Source organism: Thermobia domestica, chromosome 8, assembly GCF_964235325.1.
Source record: "Thermobia domestica chromosome 8, izTheDome1.hap1.1, whole genome shotgun sequence".
In the NCBI taxonomy this organism is placed as follows: Eukaryota; Metazoa; Arthropoda; class Insecta; order Zygentoma; family Lepismatidae; genus Thermobia; species Thermobia domestica.
In genome coordinates, this window is record NC_137461.1 from 189,442,353 (window position 1) to 189,465,931 (window position 23,579).

Consider the following 23,579-nt stretch of genomic DNA (forward strand, 5'->3'; position numbering starts at 1 on the left):
AAATGACATCCTTCCATTAAACTGGTTACTCTACGAGTCATCACAATATATTGCATTATTCAGTTATTTTGCGAGTGCCAAACTTCATATCTTGCTCCACAAGAGTATTCCGAAATGCTTCTGTAAAAGCTTGACAGGACATTGAATCTCTAATGATTTAGAAAAATACTAATGACATTAGTTTTCGTATATATATTATGTATGTCACTATTTAAGGTATTTCACATCTAATAGTGATGATGATGATAATTGTTACAATTATGTGAATATTAAAATAACTTAAACAACTACATGTAAACACGATGTAGTGAAAGTGAAATTGAAAGCATTGTTTGTTTAGTAAAAGAGAAGAAATTTTAAGGTAAAAACTTTAAGAAACAAACTTTTTAAAACTAAATCATTATCAATCATATTTCCGTTATCGCGTATTACAGAGTAATTCTTGAACTGAGTTTAGAATTGGAATACTTGTTATGTTATCAAATATTCTACTTTTTTTTTTTTCTTAATGAATACCACGGAATACAACATTTGTCAGCTCGAATCATGTACAATGATTTAAGAATACGATCAGATAATGAATTCTCCTAAGTTTATTACGTATTTATCAGAAAAACTACCAATTACACAAATAAATAAATCTGTATTAAATCTGGATTGCATGTAACTCTCAATTTAACGAAAAATTCTTATTCTCAATTAGACTCATATGGTGCTGAAAAGTAAGTTTTGCATTTCGGAAATTCAAACAATGTTACAAACAATACACATTATTCTGTCTAAACCATGTCATAGTCAAAATTTTTAGCAAGTCAATTTTCACGCAAAAAAATATACAGGGCTATTCAAAATGATCTTCCCGATTACAAACCTTAACTCACGTTTATTAATATGCACATACATAAAAGTGATATCTAATAAAAGGGAAACTCTAAAAGTTTTGTTTCATTACATGCTTATCATTTTTCAGATCACAGGTACTCAATGTAACTCGACACATATCAAGTCTGTAGTCAAGTTTCTGCCACACACGTTGTAACATTTCGTGATCGACGGATAACACGGCGTCTGCAATGCGCACTCAAATATCAGGTATAGTGGCTGGTAGATCACATGGGGTAAGGTCAGGGGAACGTGGAGGCCAAGAAAGCAGCTCTTCATCTCTACCATCAGCACTTCCAATCCATTTGTGTGGTAATATGTTCAGCTCACTTCTAACATCCCTGTGAAAATGTCGTGGTGCCCCATCCAGTTGAAAAATGAAATTCTTATTTCTCTTCTAGCTGTGAGAATAACCATGTCTGCAGCATATGTAGGTATGAAAGTCCCGTAACAATATCCTCATCAAAGAAGAAAGGGCCATACACTTTCCTTTGGCGACCGCGCAAAACACATTCACCTTCGGAAAATCGCGTACATGCTCCTCATACACATGAGGATTTTCAGAACCCCAGATTTAAACATTTTGTTTGTTCACTGTTCTGAAGGGTGGAAAGTGGCTTCATCACTAAACACTAATAAATCAAGGAAATCATCAGTTTCCATCAGATTTTGCATCATAATGCAGAACTCAAGTCTCTTCTCTTTGTCATTAGGTTTGAAGGCTTGCAACAATGCCAACCGGTACGAATAAAATTCCAGTCGTTTATGGATAATCCTCCAGAAAGTAGGCTGCGATATCTGCAATTCTTTGCTTGAATTTCTGTGGAATTCTCGTGAAACTGGCCCGAACTTGCCCATAGGTGGATGGGCGATTTCTTCTTGCAGATTCATCCTCTTGCTTTAAAATCGAGGTATCATTTACGAATACTGTGCCTGCTAGTGGGTTCTTCTCCAAACTTAGTTCTAAAACTTCTTTGGACATTAATAACAGACTGGTTACTACGGAAATTTAACACGCAAAAAGCTTTCGTGTCTTCATTTGCTACCATCTTGTGTAATTGTCGCCCTAGCGGCGAGCTGCGCATCTAATATATCAGTTTTGCCAGATACTTTTTGAGTTTCTCTTTCATTTAATATCAATTTCATGAATGTACGTGTCTATAAACGTGAGTTATTAAAATTGTAATCGGGAAGATCATTTCGAATACCCCTGTATATCTAATACTCAATGAAAATGCAATTAATATATACATGAAATAGCACGAGTAACAAAAGCCTGCATATCAAACTAACCTTCGAATTTCCTCTGAGGTATATGGTGGAGATTGTTTGTGAGGATTTCGCAGACTTAGAAATCTTTGTGGAACTTTTAACTTGTGAACATTCTCCATCTTTAACATTAAATTAGAGGTTTGATTCACACAATCACATTCCGTATCATTTTGTTGTTGTTGCTTCTTCCTATACTTTTTTTGACAGGACTCTGAGCATAATGTTGAATCATGATCTAAGTTTTGAAGTCTCTGTGATGTTGATGTCGTTTCTGTCCTGTTATTTTTAATCGAGTCAACAGGTGTAACCTGTTCCACGTAGGACTGACTTCGAAATTTCTGTTGCACGTAATCTGAGTCATTATCAGGAGAGTTCGACAATTTACTAATATTCAGTTCACTAATATTTTGTCTACTCATGCTCAACAGTTTCTTAATACAATGTGCTACCATCCACTTTTGAATAAGTTGCCTATTGGGTACCTGAGAGGCGTTTTGTTGAACAGGAGAAGTAAGAGTTTCTTTGTGTTCATAACTTGTTTTAACGGTTTTCTCCTGATGCTTTAAAACCCTAGCAAACAACGTATTAACACTGTCTCGCTCGGGAGGGGATAAATGATAAGGCGGTATTAAATAGGTCGTACTGTCAGATGATGCACTTTCATTTGCTTGACTTTGTTTCGTGATATCTATTTTCCTCCTAATTTGTGAAGTTCTTCTTTGTCTATTTCTAGTACTTTCACTTTCAGTCTCTGATGATAGTGAGTTGCTCTCAACATGTGATTCTAAATTATCTTTAACATTAACAGTAATCTGAATTTCTCCATCATCAAGAGTGGTACTAAAATCTCCTGAAATTTCTCCGCTAAGCCTGTGGACACTAGTCGATACATCTGAAATATCACTTTTTCGAGTTAGAATGTTAGGAAAATCTTCATCAATTTGTCGCTCGTCTACCATATATTTTTCTGGGGATTTCATTTGAGGGTCCTCTTCTGGTAATGTATTTTCGCGCTTTTGTACAGATGTAGGATCGATATTCTCCTGTGGATATGAACTACCGTTTTCATCAAGATAAGATTTCTTTCTATAGTCCAACATATTTCGTTGATTTTCAAGTTTAATGACGTAGCCAGGAGGACGTATATCCAACGGAAGAGTCTTCTCTTCACTATTTACTTTTTTCAGGTCGCTAACTGAAGCTGTGCTGATCTCATTCTCCTTCCGACAGGTTTTCTTTTTGTCTTGCAAACTTCTTCCAGCTAACTGTGATTTTTGCGTTCCAACATTAAGCACAGAGATAGTTTGATTTCCAGGGAGTAGCAAATTCTGTATAGACGAAAATATCTCTGCAAAATAAATAGATGGATAATATTAATCGTATGCAAAATAACAAATATTAATCATAATTCAAGACAGTTTAATAAATTCGTGTTCAGAATTAAAGTTGTAGCTTGTTTTTGACTAAGAGTACTGTTTTCTGCAGAACTATGATTTTGACTACAAAGCGGTTACTTTATTTACATATAAAGCATGTTACTCAAAAAGGTAATACAGACAAACTTTATACGAACAAAAATATAAACGAATCATCAGAACCCTGATATATGTATACAGGTTAAAACGCATTAAATAATTTGTACTAGATCTGATTGCAAACTAGGTTCAATTATTTATCATGTTGAGACGACAGACAGGATAATAAGCCCTCTGGTTTGTACTATTCCAAATAACTCAATGTAGATAAATCAATTATCATTTTCAAATCATATCCAAAATTAGCACCACTTTCTAAACTGAGATACGCAGAACAGCGTGTTCAAAATCACACAATATTCATCTTTCTAGTACGTGTAACTACACCGAGTGGCCACACAAGCAGTTGCTCTGGCAGGCAGCTGGTTGTACAAATGTTGAACGCTTTTTTCGGGTATGGCACTACACTTATTATAGATCCTGTCGTAGTTGGGCAACTGCTGATCAGTCACACACGTGCTCCATACGGCTAGGTCTGGAGAGATAGCACCAATGAATAGAAGGCCTTTAACAAGTAGAGAAAGATGAATTGCCCTGGTGATATGAGGACGCGTGTTATCCTGCTGGAAGATGAAGTAGAGCAGAATCAGGTAACAGTGAATGATGGGATTGAGAACGCATTAGTTATATTCCCCTGAATGAAGGCAAGCGAGGTATGATACTTATTGTTTCCCCATACTAGAATGGCAGATATGGGTTATGTATAGTGGATGCGAACACCATGGTATTTTCCCGTAAACCTGTATCTGTACAGACAGACAAGCATACGATTGTTACTATATCCAAGATAGAAACGAATCTCATCGCTCAACATTACGTTGCCCATTGGTCTACCGAATGCATTCTGTTAGTTGACTGGTGGGATCCGAACCACTACTCGGGTTTGTGTCTAAATCAAGTACATCACCGGGAGTGAAGCCTACGGTTACACGCACAGAACAACGTGTTATCCACTCGGCTACGAAGGCGTTCTTGGCAATCATCAGGAGTCATTAATACTAGTGTGAGAGGAACATGGGAATGTAGACATGCCTCCAACACTTGATTATTTACCAACCATGCGCTCACATGGAGGGAAGGAGGGGTGGAAATTATACTGAAGGTCGCCCTTCTGTCAGCTAGGGCTACCAGAAGCACTTTCGTGAGTAGATGCTTCCTGCTGCGTTGAGGAGGAACCTGAAGTGCAAATCTGATGTTGAAACCTGCCTTCATTGATGGTTTCGGTTGATGGATTTGTTGGTTTAATTGGAGTTTAGCGTCTATCAACAGGACGCTATATTAAACGTGAAACTATAGCCTGACACGGGATCCGACCCAAATGAGCTCCCGCCGAGAATCGAACGGGTACCCGAGCCAAAGATGTGCACTAACCATATAACCACGAGCGATCTGTGCCTCTCATCATGTACCTCACCGCATGATCACTGACACATTACGACCCATGCGAGTGGCAATTCTAACGGATACCCGGTCTCTTGCAGCTTTACTATAAGGTCAAACTAACGGTCATTTAACTGCACAATAGGATTTCCGTGGAGTCCTGTAATTACAGATACAGACTGATCCACACACAACGAATTCTGACAGACAACTACACTCGTCATTTTTCCTAATCTCCTTCAAATTACTAGCAGCATGACGTCTCTACAAACTATTAGCCTGTTCTCTACGGTGGCCGATATTCTGGGATTTCAAACTAAGGACATCATGCTATCCACAGACATACATTCTGCGGCGTGAATTTCTTCGAATTGGACAATGTATACAAGGTGTTCTTAAATGACTTTTCACCACTGATGTATTTTGGTAAGTAGGTGAATCCATTCAAGGATCTACACACACATACATACAGGGATTTCCTAACTTACGCACATGCGCCAGAGTGAAATCTTCTTTTGGTAATGAAACGGATAAAATGAAAATGACAAGTAAATGGTAAGGCTGTGTAGGCTATAGGAAACAAACGACAATACCAAGCGAATAACTGGAATAATTGTGAAATTAGAATGTGGAAAGAAATAGAATACCGTTGAGAAATCTATGGACACAGCTTTGTCCTTCACGAAATCGCACAGCTTGAGGTCGAACGAGGAATCCTCCACACCAGAGGTGAGCACTCTACCGTTGAGCCACTGTCCTCCTCCTTACTATCCGTATCTATAAACCTAAACTGTACAAACTGTTCTACAGACCACAAAATTATTATATTCAGATTAATGTTCATATATATCATGATTAGGAGAGCTCAAACTACCTTCAAAAAATGCCAAGGTATATAGTATGTGTTCTTTTATTCTAAAATACAGCATATAATGAGAATTAACAAAATATCTCTATAATATGCACAAAATTGACTACTGTCAGCTTAATACTCTCACCATACTATTAAACGGTTAAATTCAATAAGCCCGCCCAAGACCAAATGTTTGGAAGTTATTCCATTTGGCCCAGGCCTGAATTCAAACAAACAAACACTTATTTATACGCGTTTATCATTTGGGACACGAGGGCATTACATTTAACAGTTACCCTTTTATTGCATAGATTGTTTCTAAGTGGATCGCATAATCCAATATAAACCACAATCATAAGAACAGGGAGAAACAAAAGTACAGTGAATTTCTGGGGATATTAAGATTTACTCCTGGCATCTTTAAGAAGATCATCAAATTCGATTGTATCATGAATTTGTAGAAGCGAATAGGCATCAGAACCTTCCCCATTCAAAGGGTAGTAAACATTTCCAGCCAATTATCTAGCACCATTTGATGTCTTTATGCATGAAGTTAACTGCTAGATGGGATAAATTATAATGGTGGTATATGAGATCAAATCTGATCACACTTAAACATAAATTAATATATTTATAATTATTAACATCTAATACAACATGGATGGGGCAGTCGGTAGGCGTCTACCTACGAATTCGACGGTCCGGGTTCGATCTCCGAAAGTGAAATTTATTTCTTCTTCCATGTGGCTCGAGGTTTCATTCAAACTCGGAAAGCGAATGTCTGGGAAAATCTAGGGACAAGGGCGGTAGGTGTACATTTCATCCATACGTGCCGAAGTCATGTAAGTGTGAAACCTTATTTCTATATCGCTCGTGAGCCTCATTGGCCTGTACCGAATGGGAGACTTACATTTACCTTAAACACAATACCAGTATAAATGCAACACCGCATATCAGAAGTTCTCACTTGTAACTAAGATCACAGAAAAGGACATTCTACTCCACTGACGAATTTGTAAGTAGTTCTATGTGGGATCAGACTTACTCTCACTATACTATTAAAGGGTTAAATTCAATGAGCCCGCTCAAGACCAAATGTTTATAAGTTATTCCATTTGGCCCAGGCCTGAATTCAATTCTCAGTGGAGTTAAAGGTGATTCGGATCCAACAGTAAACTTTTTAAGTCATGTCTTAAGCTTAAAATAAAACGTATTTAAATGAGACGTTAAACATCGAACAATATCATCATCGTGTCAATTCGTGTCATCGTGTCAATATGAATCTCTATGTTTATTTTTAATTACTTTTCTCAGTTGTCACCGATCTAGTACCTCAACAGTAGATAGGATGGACTCAATGCACCTGGACCATATGACTTTTTCATAATTGGTGGAATAAATATAGTAGAAAGAAACTGAAAATCTAAGAATAAACGTCTGGACACACGTTATATTGAACTGACACGATGATGATATATTTCGATGTTTAACGTCTCATTTAAATATGTTTTATTTAAGTTCAAGACAGGAACTTAAAGTTTACTGTTGGATCGGAATAACACGTACCCCCACTGAAAATTAAATTATATATATCGGGTGCTGAAATACGTCCTTCTGAACTTACAAGCTGCCGTAACAGGCGGAAATAGACTTTTAAAGCTCCATAGCTTGATAACTATCGAACCAATAGTAACTGGATCAAAAAGTCATGTCGGAATTAGTACATATATGCTTTATTTAAATGTTTATGTTTCAGAATTCTGCAGTAATAGTGCAATGAATTATATAAACAGTGTTCTCATTTACTTGGAGAGCACAAACTCCATGACTTTTCCAGGGAACGATTTACAAATTTCCAAATCTATATATATTATAAAGAAGCCATTATCTTCTTCCTGATCAGGGAGTTTCTCATCTACTATGCATGTAGAGTTCGCGGCTTAAAAATCGTTACAAAAAATTTAAGCCTAAATTAATAATAAACTCTTACCCCCTTTGCTTATGCATTCAGAAACACACATCCCGATTGACTAGTTACTTCTAGTGTTCAACTCAACTTACCTCCCTCCTCTACCTCTCTTTGTCTAAAGCAGTGTGTGTGACGTAATATACTCTTTCCATTCAAACGGAAAAAAAACAGGAACGAGGTTTACAAGGTTTATAGCTCTAAAACCGTGTTTTTCATTCGTTTGTTCTGAAATGCCTTTGTAAAGCCAGTGTTAAAAAAAACACACAAAACGTTCTCAGCTTTATAGAGCCTTTACTTGTATTCTTCTCTTCTTCAAAAACTACATATCACATCAAACTACGAAGATGCTCCTTGTGAAATGTATGGAAATTGCCTATCACGGCAGTCTATCACGGCTTATGACAATTTAGAGGCAGGCTCATACACAGGGAGACCTTGACGATCTCCCTCCCCCCCTCTTTCGAAATCACTGCTTTTCTGTAAATTTTACCTAATTTTAGAGATGATGTTAGACATTTTAGTAGAGCTCGTCCTCATATTGACTTTGAAGCCCTCAAAAAGCTTTCGATTCCTGATTATATTCCTGCCTGCGTCCCTGCAAAGCAGTGACGATTTTAGGGAGTGATCAGGTAGTAATATCTCCTTGGAGCAACGACTCTTCCCTAGAAGTCATATCCTTGATAGTTCCTGATATGATATCAATATTTGTGTATTACCACTTTTCACTCTCAGTGTATTGAAATTCACCCCAAAGGAAATGCCAATGGGGACGACCTTCGACATATACCACATCTAAAATATCACTATTTATATCAGTGACACCCAAAACTATGCATTCGACACAAATATAGGATGTTTTCGATTCTTTTGGTCTGTCACCCTCCAACTCTGACTTCCATGCCAACCAAGGCTTAACTTGGAGTTAAGCAGCATTGACAGTGTCACTACTCATCTTTGCGACCCCTTTCGCATTTGACTACTTTCACATTTACATGTCACTTTCCCTCCTTAATAGAAATGGTTTCAGTGTCTCGCTCCCACAACTATAGAGAAATTTCAACTAACTTAAGTATACCTATAAATTAGCATCTGAAAAACAACTGTGAGGGTGATCTTTCTCGGAGAGGAATTCGTTAACTACTTTTTCAATATCATTGTGGTGGCTTTTTTTTTTTTTTTTCGCTTTACCTGCTGAAGATTGCCAAAGACCTCAACTTCATCTGGATCATTGTGCTATACATATAGGTTTTAATGGCGTTTAGTTCACTGAATGCTCGCTTAGGTGTTGCTTTCGTCACAGGAAAAGTGAAATACAGTTATAAAAGAGTAGGGGTGTAAAGAAATTCGAAACACTACTAGCAATGACACTTATCTAGTATTAAAACTTAAGCTTACTCATTCTAAGTTGAAATTTCACTCAATCTTTCCCTCCATTACTATTCGGAAACTTAAAGTTATTGCAAAAAAGAAGTGATAAATCTTTTGAGTAGACTTCACAGTGTATATCTCGTTCCACAATTTCTTTTTCATCTAAGTTAAAGTAGTATGTATTCTAGAGATTGAGGAAAAAATGTGAAATTATATAAAAACTTGCAAAGCGGAATTATGAAACTTAAATGGGCCCCCTTTGCCGTGGGCCTTTCGCATCGCGCTCCCGTTAGTTAAACCGAAGTTCAGGGTGCATGATGCAGTTCCTCTTTTTTAGGAACATTTCCTAAGGCATTAAGAGGCTTTTCACAGCTGTTTGAATTGAGTTGTATTTGATAGAACTTTGTTAAAGGAGATAATATACTCAGACATAAACCTTTTTCTCGAAGCCCTAGTGGAAAATGAAAAAAAAATCGTCGTAAATATGTTACATTTTTGAAGAGAAAAAGAGCAAAACAGTTATTGCACATACGCATAATGGTGTCACTTGGATGTAAATTTATAACAAAAAGTCGTGATTCCGTAATGGCTTGTTAGATGAAGAGTTAGAATCTCCTGGCTGGTCCTGGGTTTGAATCTCGGTCGTTTCTGTTCCTTTTATTTCATTTAGCTACACTTAGTTTGTGCATTCCGTATCTTCAAGCTTGAATAAATGTAATAGCAGCTAGTGAATTTGTTCAAATAAACGTGAATATTTGTAAACTATAAATTCTCATTCAAATGACATCGTTATGCGTATGTGCAATAACTGTTTTGGTCTTTTTCTCTTCAAAAACGTAACATATTTAAGACGATTATTTTTTTCATTTTCTACTAGAGCTTCGAAAAAAAAGTTTGTGTCTGAGTATATTATATTCTTTAACAAACAGTTCTATCACATACAACTCAATTCAAGCAGCAGTAAAAAGCCTCTTAATGCCTTAGGAAATGTTCCTAAAAAAGCGGAACTGCATCATTCACCCTGAACGTTGGTTTAACTAACGGGAGCGCGGTGCAGAAGGCCCATGGTAAAAGGGTATCCATTTAAGTTTCATAATTCCGCTTTTTATATAATTTCAAACTTTTTCCTCAATCTCTAAAATGCACACTACTTTAACTTAGATGAAAAACAAATTGTGGAACGACATATACACTGTGAAGTCTACTCAAAAGATTTATCATCTTACACCAATAAGTAGCATAGAAAAGGTTTTAACAATAGAGGAAGGTTTCATTGATTTAGAAGATAGAAATACATGCATAGTGCACCTTATAAACCCAGAGAAAGTGTATAGGGAATTTGCCAAACTGTATGGACGTATTGTATTTGACCACAGAGCGGAGTGGCCACACACCCACGTTAAAATATATAACCCCTGACCACAAGCATGGATGAACCGAGGAAGGATGAAAGAATAAAAATTATGCAGATAAACGCAGGTGGGTCAATTACAGTAATGGACGAGATAAAAGAACTCGCTGAGAAGGAAGATATAGACATAATTTTAATACAAGAACCCTATACTAAAAACAAAAAACTAACGGTAATGGGAAAAACAGAAATAGTGTACGCAGGAGAGAAACCTATAAACAACACAGGTGAAAAACAAAACACACGAGGAGGGAAGCCAAACTCAAACCACATTGGAGAGAAACCTATGGCAGTGATAGTAAACAGAAACAAAAACTACAAAATTCTAAATTTAACCCAGTTTAGTGACCCATGGACAAATTGTATAGAACTTAAATCACAAAATGGAGATATTATGATATTAAACTGTTACTGTCAGTATTGTCTAGATATAGAACCTTTTTTAAATACCATGATAAAATTCTGTGACACTTACAAACACAAAGACATACTTATATGCGCCGACGCGAATGCTAAATCTCCAATTTGGCAGAGTAGATATACAGACGAAAGAGGACAGAAAGTAGAAGAAATGATAGCAGAAAATGATCTGGTAGTAATAAATGAGGAAGGTCATCCGCCCACGTACAGGAGTAGACAAGGGGGTGAATCAAACATAGACATAACACTAACAACATTGCAACTCAGCGACAGAATAACAAATTGGAGGGTACTAGACGCGGCTACCCTAAGTGATCATAACGCAATACTATTCGAGATAAGCAGCAAAACAAATTCTAACAATCTAAATGAAAACGATAAAACTGTAATATATAACACAAAACGAATAAATTGGACTAAATTTTGGGAGACAATTAAATTGCCACAAATTGAAGACGATAGCGATGTTGATGAAATAGCTGAAACATTGGAAACTGAAATAATTAAAGCAATTAAAAGTTCAACTAAAATACGAACATTAAACGGAAAATCAAATAAAAACAACTCCTTTTGGAATAATGAACTAAAAGACTTAAAACTAAAAACGAGAAGAGCTAGGAAATTATACCAAGAGACGTGGGAAATAGAATTGAAACAAATACGACTAAGAAAATACAGGGAACAAAAAGAAATATATGAAAACAAAATAAAAGAAATGAAAGTAAATAGTTGGAAAAATTACCTTAAAGAAAATACTAACCTAGACATTTGGGGTGAACCATATAAAATAATTAGTCAGAAAATAAAGAAGCCAACAACTCTCTCAACCTTAAGAAAAGATGACGGAAGTTTTACTGAAGGATGGGAAAGCACCATAAAATTTTTAATGGAAAAACTTTTACCCAAGGACGAAAAAGAAGACGATGACGAGGTGCACAAACAAATGAGGGAAGAAATGAAAATTTTACCAATAAACGACGAAATTATGGAAGAAACAACCAATCAAGAAATAAGTAATTACATAAAAATGTTAAAAAAGAAGAAAGCAGCAGGTCCAGACATGATAAAATCAGAAATTTTCCTGGAAAATGCAGATACATGGTCACCATATCTATCAAGACTCTACAATTTATGCCTCAAGACGAAAAGAATTCCTAAAATATGGAAACACTCAAACTTAGTAATAATAAAAAAGAGCGAAGATAAAAGAAATGATGATCCTAAGGCGTATAGACCGATCTGTCTCTTAAATATAATAGGAAAAATATTCGAAAGAGTAATCACTAACAGACTTAGCAAATATCGAAACATAGAGAAAGATAAGCTACAGCATGGCTTTAGGAAGAAGAAAAGTACGGAGACAGCTATAAGGAGGCTTTTAGAATTAATAGAAAATGGAAAAATAGACAAGTACCAGGTAGTAATCTATGTTGATATCAGTGGAGCTTTTGACAATTTGTGGTGGCCATCACTTTTCAAACAATTTAAAAAAATGAAAGTACCTAAATCACTATACCAACTAATGTTAGAATACTGCAACGAAAGACAGGTCACTTATAAGGCACCAAATAATAACATTACCACATATACAACAAAGGGATGTCCACAGGGATCCATATGCGGTCCAACGATGTGGGACATCGTTATCGAACCATGCCTAAAAACACTGGAAATTACGGAAGACACGGAAGGAGTAGTCGGCTATGCAGACGATATTGCAATAGTCGTATCAGCACGATCAAGAGACGAAATTGAGAGGAAAGGGAACCAAGTCTTACACACGCTTCAAAAATGGTGCGAAATAAATAAACTGAAACTATCAGGAAATAAAACTAAATATACGATATTCGGGCAATCTATACAAAGAGATCCAATATTAAAGATTAACAACCAAAAAATTGAACGAGTGAAAGAATTCAAGTATTTGGGAGTATGGATTGACGATAAACTGAACTATGCTAAACATGTCGAAAACGTAACTGACAAAGGAAAGAAAGTTGCACATAAAATACTCACAATTGCAAGAAAAGACTATAAGATACCCAAAAAGACCCTACAAACGTACAACAATGCTGTAATAATGCCAACAGTAAAATACTGTGCCAGCATCTGGGCTCACAGAATATTTGCAAATAAAAAATTAAGGGAACAAATAAACAGAGTTCAGAGAGGAGTTTTAATTAGAACAATAGGAATAATCAAAACACTACCGATAGAATCTTTACAGGTGCTTGCACTAGAAGAACCAATCCACTACCAAATACTAAGAGAAGCTGTAAAACGATGGAAGACAAATAATGAAACTATAAAAATAATAGAGATTCTAGGTACAAATCCGAACAACGAAGATGAACTAAATATGTTGATAGAAAGAAAATGGCAGGAGGAATGGTACACAACAACAAAAGGAGAAAAGCTCAAAGAATACATACCAACTATCAAAGTAAGGAAAGAAATTGGTGAAATAAAGAAGGAAACTATGGAAGCGCTGTCGGGACATGGACCCTTCAAAACACATTTGAAAAGATTAAATATTGAAAATGACGAAATGTGTACATGTGGAGAAATCCAAACACCTGAACACGTAATATGGAATTGTGAAAATTACGTAACTAGTGAAGAAATAAGGAATCTCAGAGATGAACTTAGTGATGAAGATTGGACTAGCTTACGGCAGGATAAAACAAAATTCGATAACTTTCAAAAAATAACAGAGCATATAGTGAGAAACCTATGGAATGAACGAACCCAACGAAGAAGGTAATTGAACAAATAGCACTTTGAAAAGATACAATTAAATAAAAAACAAATCAAATTCTAATAGAAACAATCTTAAAGTTCTGGCAAACATCCAGAACTATAGTACAAACTTACGTTTCTTTTTATTTATTTATTTATTTATGTCGTTTTTATTTCTATAACCCCTAATAACATTGTGTGTGTGTCAGTGTTGTGCGTGTTAGTGTAATAAACACATATGAGAAACAGTGTGATAAAAGCTTAGAGAATCATAGAAGAAAGAAGAAACTACAAGACAGTTAACACCAAATGAGAAGATGTTTTTTTTTACACTGTGTTTTGTTTATCTTTTTCTTTTTAAATTTTTACTTTTCAGGGTGGTTAATGCGCTGCTTCCCAATCATTTATATTATGTATTAATCAATTATTTTCTTTCTTCTTTCAGGTTATTTTCTGCATGTAAAAGGTTAAATAAAGCAAAATAAAATAAACAAACAAAAAAAGAGAGAGAATATAAGGGCATGGTTTTTAAATATTAGGTGCCATGCTGAAAAGAAGTGTGCCTCACCTCAATCTGCTGAGGTTTGACAGCCGAAAAGACAGGGAGATAATAAAGAAACATCAAGTATAAGAGAGAGAATAAAGGCAAGAGGCAGTTGCGTCTGCCATAAATAAGTCCGAAAGTAATCGGCCAAGGCAGGGGGAAGTGGAGGCATAAAAAAACTACTTTAACTTAGATGAAAAACAAATTGTGGAACGACATATACACTGTGAAGTCTACTCAAAAGATTTATCATCTCTTTGTTGCAACAACTTTAAGTTTCCGAATAGTAATGGAGGGAAAGATTGAGTGAAATTTCAACTTAGCAAGCATTCAGTAAACTAAACGGCATTAAAACCTATATGTATAGCACAATGATCCAGATGAAGTGGAGGTCTTTGGCAATCTTCAGCAGGTAAAGCGAAAAAAACAAAAGCCACCACATTGATATTAAAAAAGAAGTTAACGAATTCCTCTCTGAGAAAGATTACCCTCACAGTTGTTTTTAGATGATAATTTACAGGTATACTTAAGTTGGTAGAAATTTCTCCATAGTTGTGGGGGCGAGACACTGAAACCATCCCTACTACGGAGGGAAAGTGACATGTAAATGTGAAAGTAGTCAAATACGAAAGGGGTCGCAAAGATGAAAGGGGTCACCATTACTTAGTGACACTGTCAATGCTGCTTAACTTCAAATAATACCTTGGTTGGCAGAGGTCAGAGTTGGAAGGTGACAGGCCAAAACAATCGAAAACATCCTATATTTGTGTCAAATGCATAGTTTTGGGGGTCACTGACATAAATAGTAGGGTGGAGCGAAAAATTTTTTTTTCGAAATTCGAATTTGGATAGGGGGCAAAAGTTGCATCATATCGTAGTACTTTACCATAGAAAATTTCAATTCTCTAAAATAATTTTTAGCCGGGGCGCAATGGTCCTGAAACTTGGGAATAATACGACGAAAAGTAATCAACTGTAAGCATTTTGCGAGTTTGTCATGAAAAAGCTTTTTGCTATTTAATCAGTCTTCTGATATCCTACAATGAACTTTTGGCAGTATTGTCAATAGTATAATAGTTTGGTTGGTGGTGACACTGACGTAACTAGGGGAGAAACGGAACTTGCGCCCCGGGCGCCGAATTGGGAGGACGCAACACTGGGCAAATAATTATTTTCACTATAAAGCAAGGAAAGGAGTTTTAGCAAACTAAAGATCATTAAAAATAATACCTCAGAAATTTAAGAGGGCAACAACGAGTCACCAACCTTAGGATCATATCCATAGAGCATAAGTTAGCTTCAAAGCTATGTTTTGAGGACATTGTAAAAACCTCTGCATCCAAAAGAGCCCGCAAGGTTAAATTTTAGTTCCAGTTTTTTGGTTTTCATTTAACTTACATCGATTTAAGAGATTTGTAAAATGTTCGAGAATACTCAAAACAACAGCTTGATTGTTTTTCATAATTAAATATTCTATTTTAAAGCAAAAGACTGTTGATTCATTCTACACATATCCACATCCTGATATAATTCCAAAAACATTGCGATTTGCAGTTATTTCGTTAAGACTGTAAGAATGTGTCAAGCATGCTACTCTCAGATTATTTGTCAATCAGTTACAAAGTAGTTTAGTGTTTTATCTTGTACTAAAAATTAAAATATGTACTACAATTTTGAAATCAAGCTTTGCCACTTGAGGAAAGAATGGAATAGAAATACTGTCTGATGCCAATATCAGGTATAATTGGGGAGCCTTTTGTTTTGGTTGGTCGAGAGGTGCTAAGGCTAGTTCTTGCCCCGGGCGATAACTAGCCTATTTGTGTTGCTGGGTGGTGAGTAAAAAATGATATTCGGTATTATTGGTATTACTTGGATAAAGAAAGTCAAGAAAAGAGAAGGAAGGAAAGCCGAAAAGCGACCTTACGGTGAAACTTTCAACCAGAAAGTATTATACTCTACTATAGTTACATTATCGAATCTTCAGACTACTTGTCATCTTCGATAGGAAGACAATATAGGAAACAAGATAGGAAGACAATAAAGAACAGACTGAAGCTGGAGAAGATCAATATTTAGTTGGAAATATCCTTTGAAGACAAGAGAGCAAGCACAGATTGGATGCATGCAACTGAGAAAATTCGTCCTAATATTACCAAAAGTGAAGGAGAAAACCGGCATGACTAGAAGAAAAATTGCAGCAATTGCTACTGCGGTTTTGGAAAATTTTTAATATGTGAGTCTAGAGCAGTCGCAAAACATAATTGACAGAAGTAAAATTCAAAGAAAGGTTGTGAAAAATGGTATAAGTGTAAGAACTAAAGAGACTGTTATTAAAGTGAAATCTCGTGCCATCTATTTTGATTGCAAGAAAGACCAAACGCTCACGATGTCCGGAAGTCAGAGATATAAAGATAGAAGAACATTATTGTATCCGTATAGAAACGGGTAACAAATTTCTCGGCTATGTTGGAAATGCTTTGACCGGATCAGCATCAACAAAGAATATTGCTAGTTTCACCGTCCGTGAATTACAAGAAAATAATGTGGACCTATCAGATGTGGTAGTTATCGGCTGCGATGGCACTAATATTAATGGTGGGTCAAAAGGAGGAGTGCTTAGAGTGCTCGGAAACCATTTAGGGAGGCCCTTGCAGTGGTGCATGTACTTATTGTAGTTCATTGAACTACCACTTCGTCATTTACTAAAAGAAATCGATAGTGTAAATACTGGCCCTTACACTTTCTTTGGCTCTATTGGTAGATCATTTGTGAATTGTGAAACAAATTCAGTGTACGGCTTCAAAAAGATTTCTTCAGAACCTCCTACACTCCTAAATGTGCCTGATCTCAGTTATGATCAGAGGTACTTGTGTGAAATACTCCAATCTATAATAAGATGAGACTGATAAAAGCCTAACAGATTAAGAGACCTGGGAAACTTGGGCATGTTCGCTGGTTAACAGTCTCTTACAAACTTTTGCGCCTATAGGTGTATATATCAATGCCAAATCCTTCAGAGGAGCTCAAAACTATCAAAGTTCGTGGTAAAAGTATATGCACCAGTGTGGTTCAACATCAAACTGAAACCTCTTGTCAAATACGGAGCTAAACATTTGTTCTTGATCATAAAATTTCCGCGATGTTTCCAAGAACTATACAAGACTCCAGTCAATAAAGTAATTTCCAGAAATGCATTTATGCGAATCATCAAAACATTCTCATTGCCATGATTGACGTCGACAGATCAACTACACGAATCCTTGCTGCTGATAAAATATTCCAATCCAGAAAGCAGTGTAAACCTTCTGAAATTCCTTCCTTCGAAGTGCCAGTATTAAACTTCGAGACTAATAATTACACAGAAATGATAAACTGGAATAAGTGTAATATAACAGAACGCATATACTGACTTATGAGACAGATGAAAAATTGCAAGAAATTCGCACTTCAGAAAATACATGTATTGATATCCCTGAGTTGAAATATCATATACGTAAGTAGTGGAAAGATTAGTGGAAATAATTAGTGAAACTTCTTTCAGTATGTGGGGCACGAGAGAGCGATTTCTTTATTCGTTCCAAAATTGACTCCAGAAAATACATGCCTACTTTTGAGACAAAGTCGCAGTATTTTGCAGGAAAAACGTGAACGAAACTTATGAAACCTTCAATGTAATGTTAGCGAGTGGGTGGGATTGAACTCGATTGCAGCCACCTCTTAGTGGTGAATTCTGGCTTGATGTAGCCTGTTACATAGAATATGAACTTCGGTAGCTTTAGAAATTCAACTCGTCACGATAACGAATCTTAACACCTTCAAATTACAGTCTACTTCAAGCGAAGAGCTGTCTAATAAGTACACAAATACACAACAAACGTGTATTTGTTTACAAAATCTACGAAACTTAAGGCCCATTGACCCCCGGCTAAGAATATTTTAGAGAATTAAAATTTTCCATGATAAAGTACTACGATATGATGCAACTTTTGCCCCATATCCAAATTCGAATTTAGATTTTAAAAAATTGGCCCCTTTTCACTTATTTGCATAATCTATCAAACTTAAGGCCCATTGCGCCTCAGCTAAAAATTATTTTAGAGAATTGAAATTTTCCATGGTAAAGTACTATAATATGATGCAACTTTTGCCCCCTATCCAAAATCGAATTTCGCAAAAAAATTTTTTTGGCCTCTTTTCACTCCACCCTAATAAATAGTGATATTCTAGATGTGGTATATGTCGAAGATCGGCCCCATTGGCATGGGGGGTCAGAGTTGGAACCAGTGAAGATTTCAGAACAGTTCCTTTGGGGTGAATTTCAATACACTGAGAGTGAAAAGTGGTAATGCACAAATATTGATATCATATCAGGAACTATCAAGTGTCGTTGCTCCAAGGAGGTATTACTACCTGATCACTCCCTAAAATCGTCACTGCTTTGCAGAGACATAATCAGGAATATAATCAGGAATCGAAAGCTTTTTGAGGGCTTCAAAGTCAATATACGAGCTCTACTAAAATGTCTAACATCATCTCTAAAATTAGGTAAAATTTACAGGAAAGTAGTGATTTCGGGAGGACGGTGGGCTCTTGATCGCCAAAGCTTACATCATGTGTTTGACCTTGGTACTCTGAATTGTCATAAGCTTCTCTTCAAATTTATATAAGACGTAAAATGTAAATAGTAAATGTAGAACATAGAATACAATATAAATAGAAAATATATGTAACTGTAACTAAGAAGTAGAAAGTAACTAAAACATAAAGTTGAAAGACAAGTATTTTAAACAATCATACTTGAAAGAAAAAATATAATTTTAAAACCATCTTCCACTTATGCATTTCTGAAAAGAAGTGAGAAGTGCTCATCCCGAGTGCTATTTTTCATCTCTTCGAACCCGAAAACTATGAATTCGACATCAATATCTTTCGCATTTTATTACTTTTATATGTTACCACTTCCCTTCTGAGGAATAGTTTCAGTGTCTTACCCTCCTCCCCACCAGTATATTGTTCAGACGGTAATTTATTCGTATACTAAATTCGTTTGAAGTTCATCCAGGGATCCATGTTGCATTGTACGGTTTACTGTACGTTTTTTCTGAGTCAAAAATGTCTAAATATATATAAATACATTGCAATAACAATGGAATATTGTATTGCCGCCCGATTGTCGTCGTTGTGCGAAAATTCAACATGATATGACGAAGAAATGAGTTAAAGTAACGTTGTAAGGTTTCATATCAAAGTTGAAACATAGCAAGTTAAAGAAAAGCGTGTAATAACAAATTTCATATTTGAAAATAATTCCGGCCTAAACTACCTGCGACAATATTAAGGTCAAAATTGAATTTCTGGAATGCATAGCATATCTAAAAGAAAAAAAAAACTAAGAACAGTCGGGATTCGAATGTAGGACCATCCACGTAGAAGTCCCTTACACTAGCCATTCATCTAACGGACAATGAAGTAAACACGCTACTTTTTTAAAGTTATAGATTCGCATCCAAGTGCCACACTCATGTGCATTTCCATTGCGTTTTTTTTTTTTTTTTTTAACCTTTTATGTTTCAAAAGTTTAACATGTTTATGATTATTTGTTTCATTTTCCACTAGAACCTCGCAAAAGTTGATTGATGTCTGAGTAGTTGGCACTACTTAATCAGAGGGTTCTATCAAATATAGTTCAATTAACACAGTAGCAACAAACTTTTACTGCTTTAAAACGTGTTTCTCAACAAGGGGAAATTCATTATGCACCCGTAACTAAGCTATATAAATTACTGCAAAGAGTTTTCCGTGGCTGAATCGATCAATCATGGTTTGATAAGTAAGAGGTTCGTGGTTCGAAACCCGTTTCGGAAGCGGAAGATTTTTTTAAATTCTTAATTTTCCAGACCTTAAGATCTTTCTCTCCCTTCACAATCATCTGATGCTCTAAAAAGAGTTCTCCATCTTAATTCGACAACTTCCTAATGTGGTCCTCGTAGTTCGGAATCTTTTCTTCTTCTGTTTCACAAAATCACAAATTTCGTCATAATATGGATGCTGTCCGATCACTTTTTCTTCAATTCTAAACTTTCATATGTAATTCAACCCTCTCTGTCTCCATATTTGAATATATATCTCTCGATATCGTCCGTTATGAACTCATATGGCTTGGGATCAAACCTTCGACTCTTGAAATTAAATATAAGCGCTTTAGCAATGTGCTATTGTAACTCTATAGATTTCTTGTTAAAAGCAGCGTCATTTTAGATTTTGCCCGCGGAGGGAGGCGGAGATTCTCCGTCGAGATAAGAGTTTCACCTTTTTCATTAGTGTATTACTACACATTTGATCAAAAAATATGTATTTAGCAAGCTCAAGAGAGGGGAAATGGAATTACATCCTCTTGTACTGCCCAAACGACGCCCCTGGAACATTCACTTGCAACTGCTGACAAGAAATGAAATTAATCATTAAATAGCACTCAATTCTGTCAGTAGTTTTTAGAGCTCTGTGCCCGCATTACAGACTTTGGAAAGCACAAAACCTACTGCCGTGATTGACAATTTCCATAGAATTCAGAAGGAGTATCTTCCTATCTTGCAGTCTTTGGAGAAGGGAAAGAATACAAGTAAAGGCATTTATGAAGCTATGAGAACATCTTGTGACTTTTTTTTTTATTCAGGCTCTAAAAAGGAATTCCAGAACAAACGAATGAAAGGGACGGTTTCAGAGCTGGTTCTTGTTTTTCCGTCTGAATGGAAAGAGTATATTACGTCACACAATGCTTTAGACAAGGAGAGGTGGAGGAGGGAGGTGAGTTGGATTGAACACTAGAACTAGTCGAGTGAGATGTGTATTTCTGAATGCATAAGCAAACGGGGCAAGAGTTTGTTATTAATGTGGACTTAGAATTTTTGTAACGATTTCTAAGCCGCGAACTGTACATGTCTAATGTGTGCGCGTAGGTAGAGAAGTTTTGCAAAACAAACTAATTTATTTCATAAAATATCCCCTAACAAATACCTGGGTAAGGTAAAAGGGGAAATCCAGCAAACCCACAATTCGTAAGTATTCTGGAAAAAGATCCGTATTTAAAATTCCGGCTTTTCCAGGTTGGTAGGAACCCTGATAAAAAAAGATGGGGTACGGGTAGATATTTAAAAGTACTAATTAAGCATAAGTGGTAATATCCATGTAGATGTCATTTAAATATAATTTCATTTCTCTATTTGTAATCAAAAATGATATTAATATCACTTTTCTCTTTCATTTAACTACTAGTATTGTGTGCAACATAAGAACACTTATATGTTGATCATTGTTGGATACTTACAGATAAGTCTGCACTTCATTTCATGGAGTTTAGCATTGTAACGATCCGGAATGCAGGTTTCCCCATCACCACCCAGAAAAATGTTGGATGAGCCTATCAGAGATTACTTACCAGCAATAACTGTGACTTTTCGAAATTATACTGGACTTTATTCAGACCACTGTCCTGACCATGACAATCCGATACTGAAAACCTTCCCGGTTATTCTGCACACGGTGAGAATTACACACCTATAGACAGCGATCCTTGTTGGCCAGTATCAACTCATGTGGAAAGAGTTAATCCTAATTTTTTACCTTGTGAATGTGCGTCGTCGTTAAACGACAGTGATGTTGTGTATGACTAACTCGTCCGCAATTCCACGCACAGATTCCTGAGAATTCGCTCTAACGGCATTAATCAGACCATCAGATCGGTGGTCGCGGAGAATATTTTTCAATTTTCTCTTACCGGCACAAAATTTCACAAACCAACGCCATATGGTCCGTTAATTCACCATTACTAGCCAAAATACAATTGCGTGTTTTCCAATCGTGCATTTTCATCCGATTCAGTTCACCAACACAATACTTTCTGATTGACTGGGCAGCCAACCTGTTTATTAAACATGTACGGAGTTAGTAATGTCATACGCATGAGCCCAGTCCATCAATTGTTTGTGTTACAGAAGATAGTTTTCACTCAGACGTAAACCTGGACATCTCATCGAGCAATCCAATACCGTTTTCTATGCACAAGTCTGCCATTCTTTTCTCATTCATACAAAGTTTATTCTCCTGCAAATGATCTAGTAACTCCTTTTCCTTTTTGTTATCATTCCCTACCCTAGCACTGCAATTTTACGAATATATTCTTGTTTGGCTTTGTTTCCTCCTCCATATTATTGCAAACTCTTATAATATTCTTGTATGGCTATTACTTCCTTATTCTTCGTTAAAGCAAAAATCGTTGTGATCGTTGTTACTTTTATCATCTTCAAATTGAACACAATTATTCATGGCTACATTCCTTTCCATTCTAAGACCTTACTTTCCACATTTTTTGATATTATTACCACTACTATACTTGTCTTTCCTGCCTTCACTCTCGAATAACGCATCATAAAATGATATTTCTACATTTTAGTTATTTCTCTCTTTCTCGTTTCTTTTCACTTCATTTAATGCCAATATTTGTATAATATATTTCCTGATCTTTTCCACTATCTCTTCCTCCTTTCATATAAGAAACTTTACATTCCATGTACCAAAATTTAGGGCCTTCTTTCATTGCTTTAGCTACTTCCTTATATGCGCTGGTATTTTATCTTTATATAGGAAATACGTTGCGCTTCATATACTCATATCCTATCATTTGCAGGAAACAATGCTGAAGATACAGGTAACAGGCATATCAGAAAACATTAGGAATATCTAAATATCGGTTGCGCTGGAGACTCCACTCTAGTTCTTATTTGTTCAAATAGTTTACGATACTAGACATTAAACCGAGACTACGCAAAAAGAGCAAAACAGTATATTGAATTGCGTTCTTCCAAGCTCATAGTTTTGCTTGGATTAGGTAGTAGTGTTACGATGTTTTTTTGAGTTCTTTCTCTACACATTGAGACAAAATCAGCAAGAATATTTTTATAGTCTCGTGTGTTGAATAAATAGAAGTGGTTACTTGATGCATAAAAAAACATTATAAATATAATAAATATGCCCATGCAAAGAATAACAAGACTATAAGTGAAGAAAAGTATGGCAAGGAATAAAAGGGATATGTTTCGTATATTCTGAAAGCCATATCTTCTATCACAACTTACTTAATAACAGAAGTCACAGAACACGTAAATGTAAAACTTATTATGAGAGCTGCCCAAAGGACTACTATAGTGACA

At 35.9% G+C, this 23,579-nt stretch overlaps 1 protein-coding gene across 1 annotated transcript in view; it reads right to left on the reverse strand.

Moving 5' to 3' along the window:
• Nucleotides 1-23,579, reverse strand: part of LOC145693383 (uncharacterized) — a 175,698-nt gene that overhangs the window by 73,710 nt on the left and 78,409 nt on the right. The window contains exon 7 of the mRNA XM_081769330.1: nucleotides 2,176-3,502. Coding sequence (XP_081625456.1) covers nucleotides 2,176-3,502 — 1,327 coding nt within the window. The remainder of the gene's footprint in view (nucleotides 1-2,175; nucleotides 3,503-23,579) is intronic.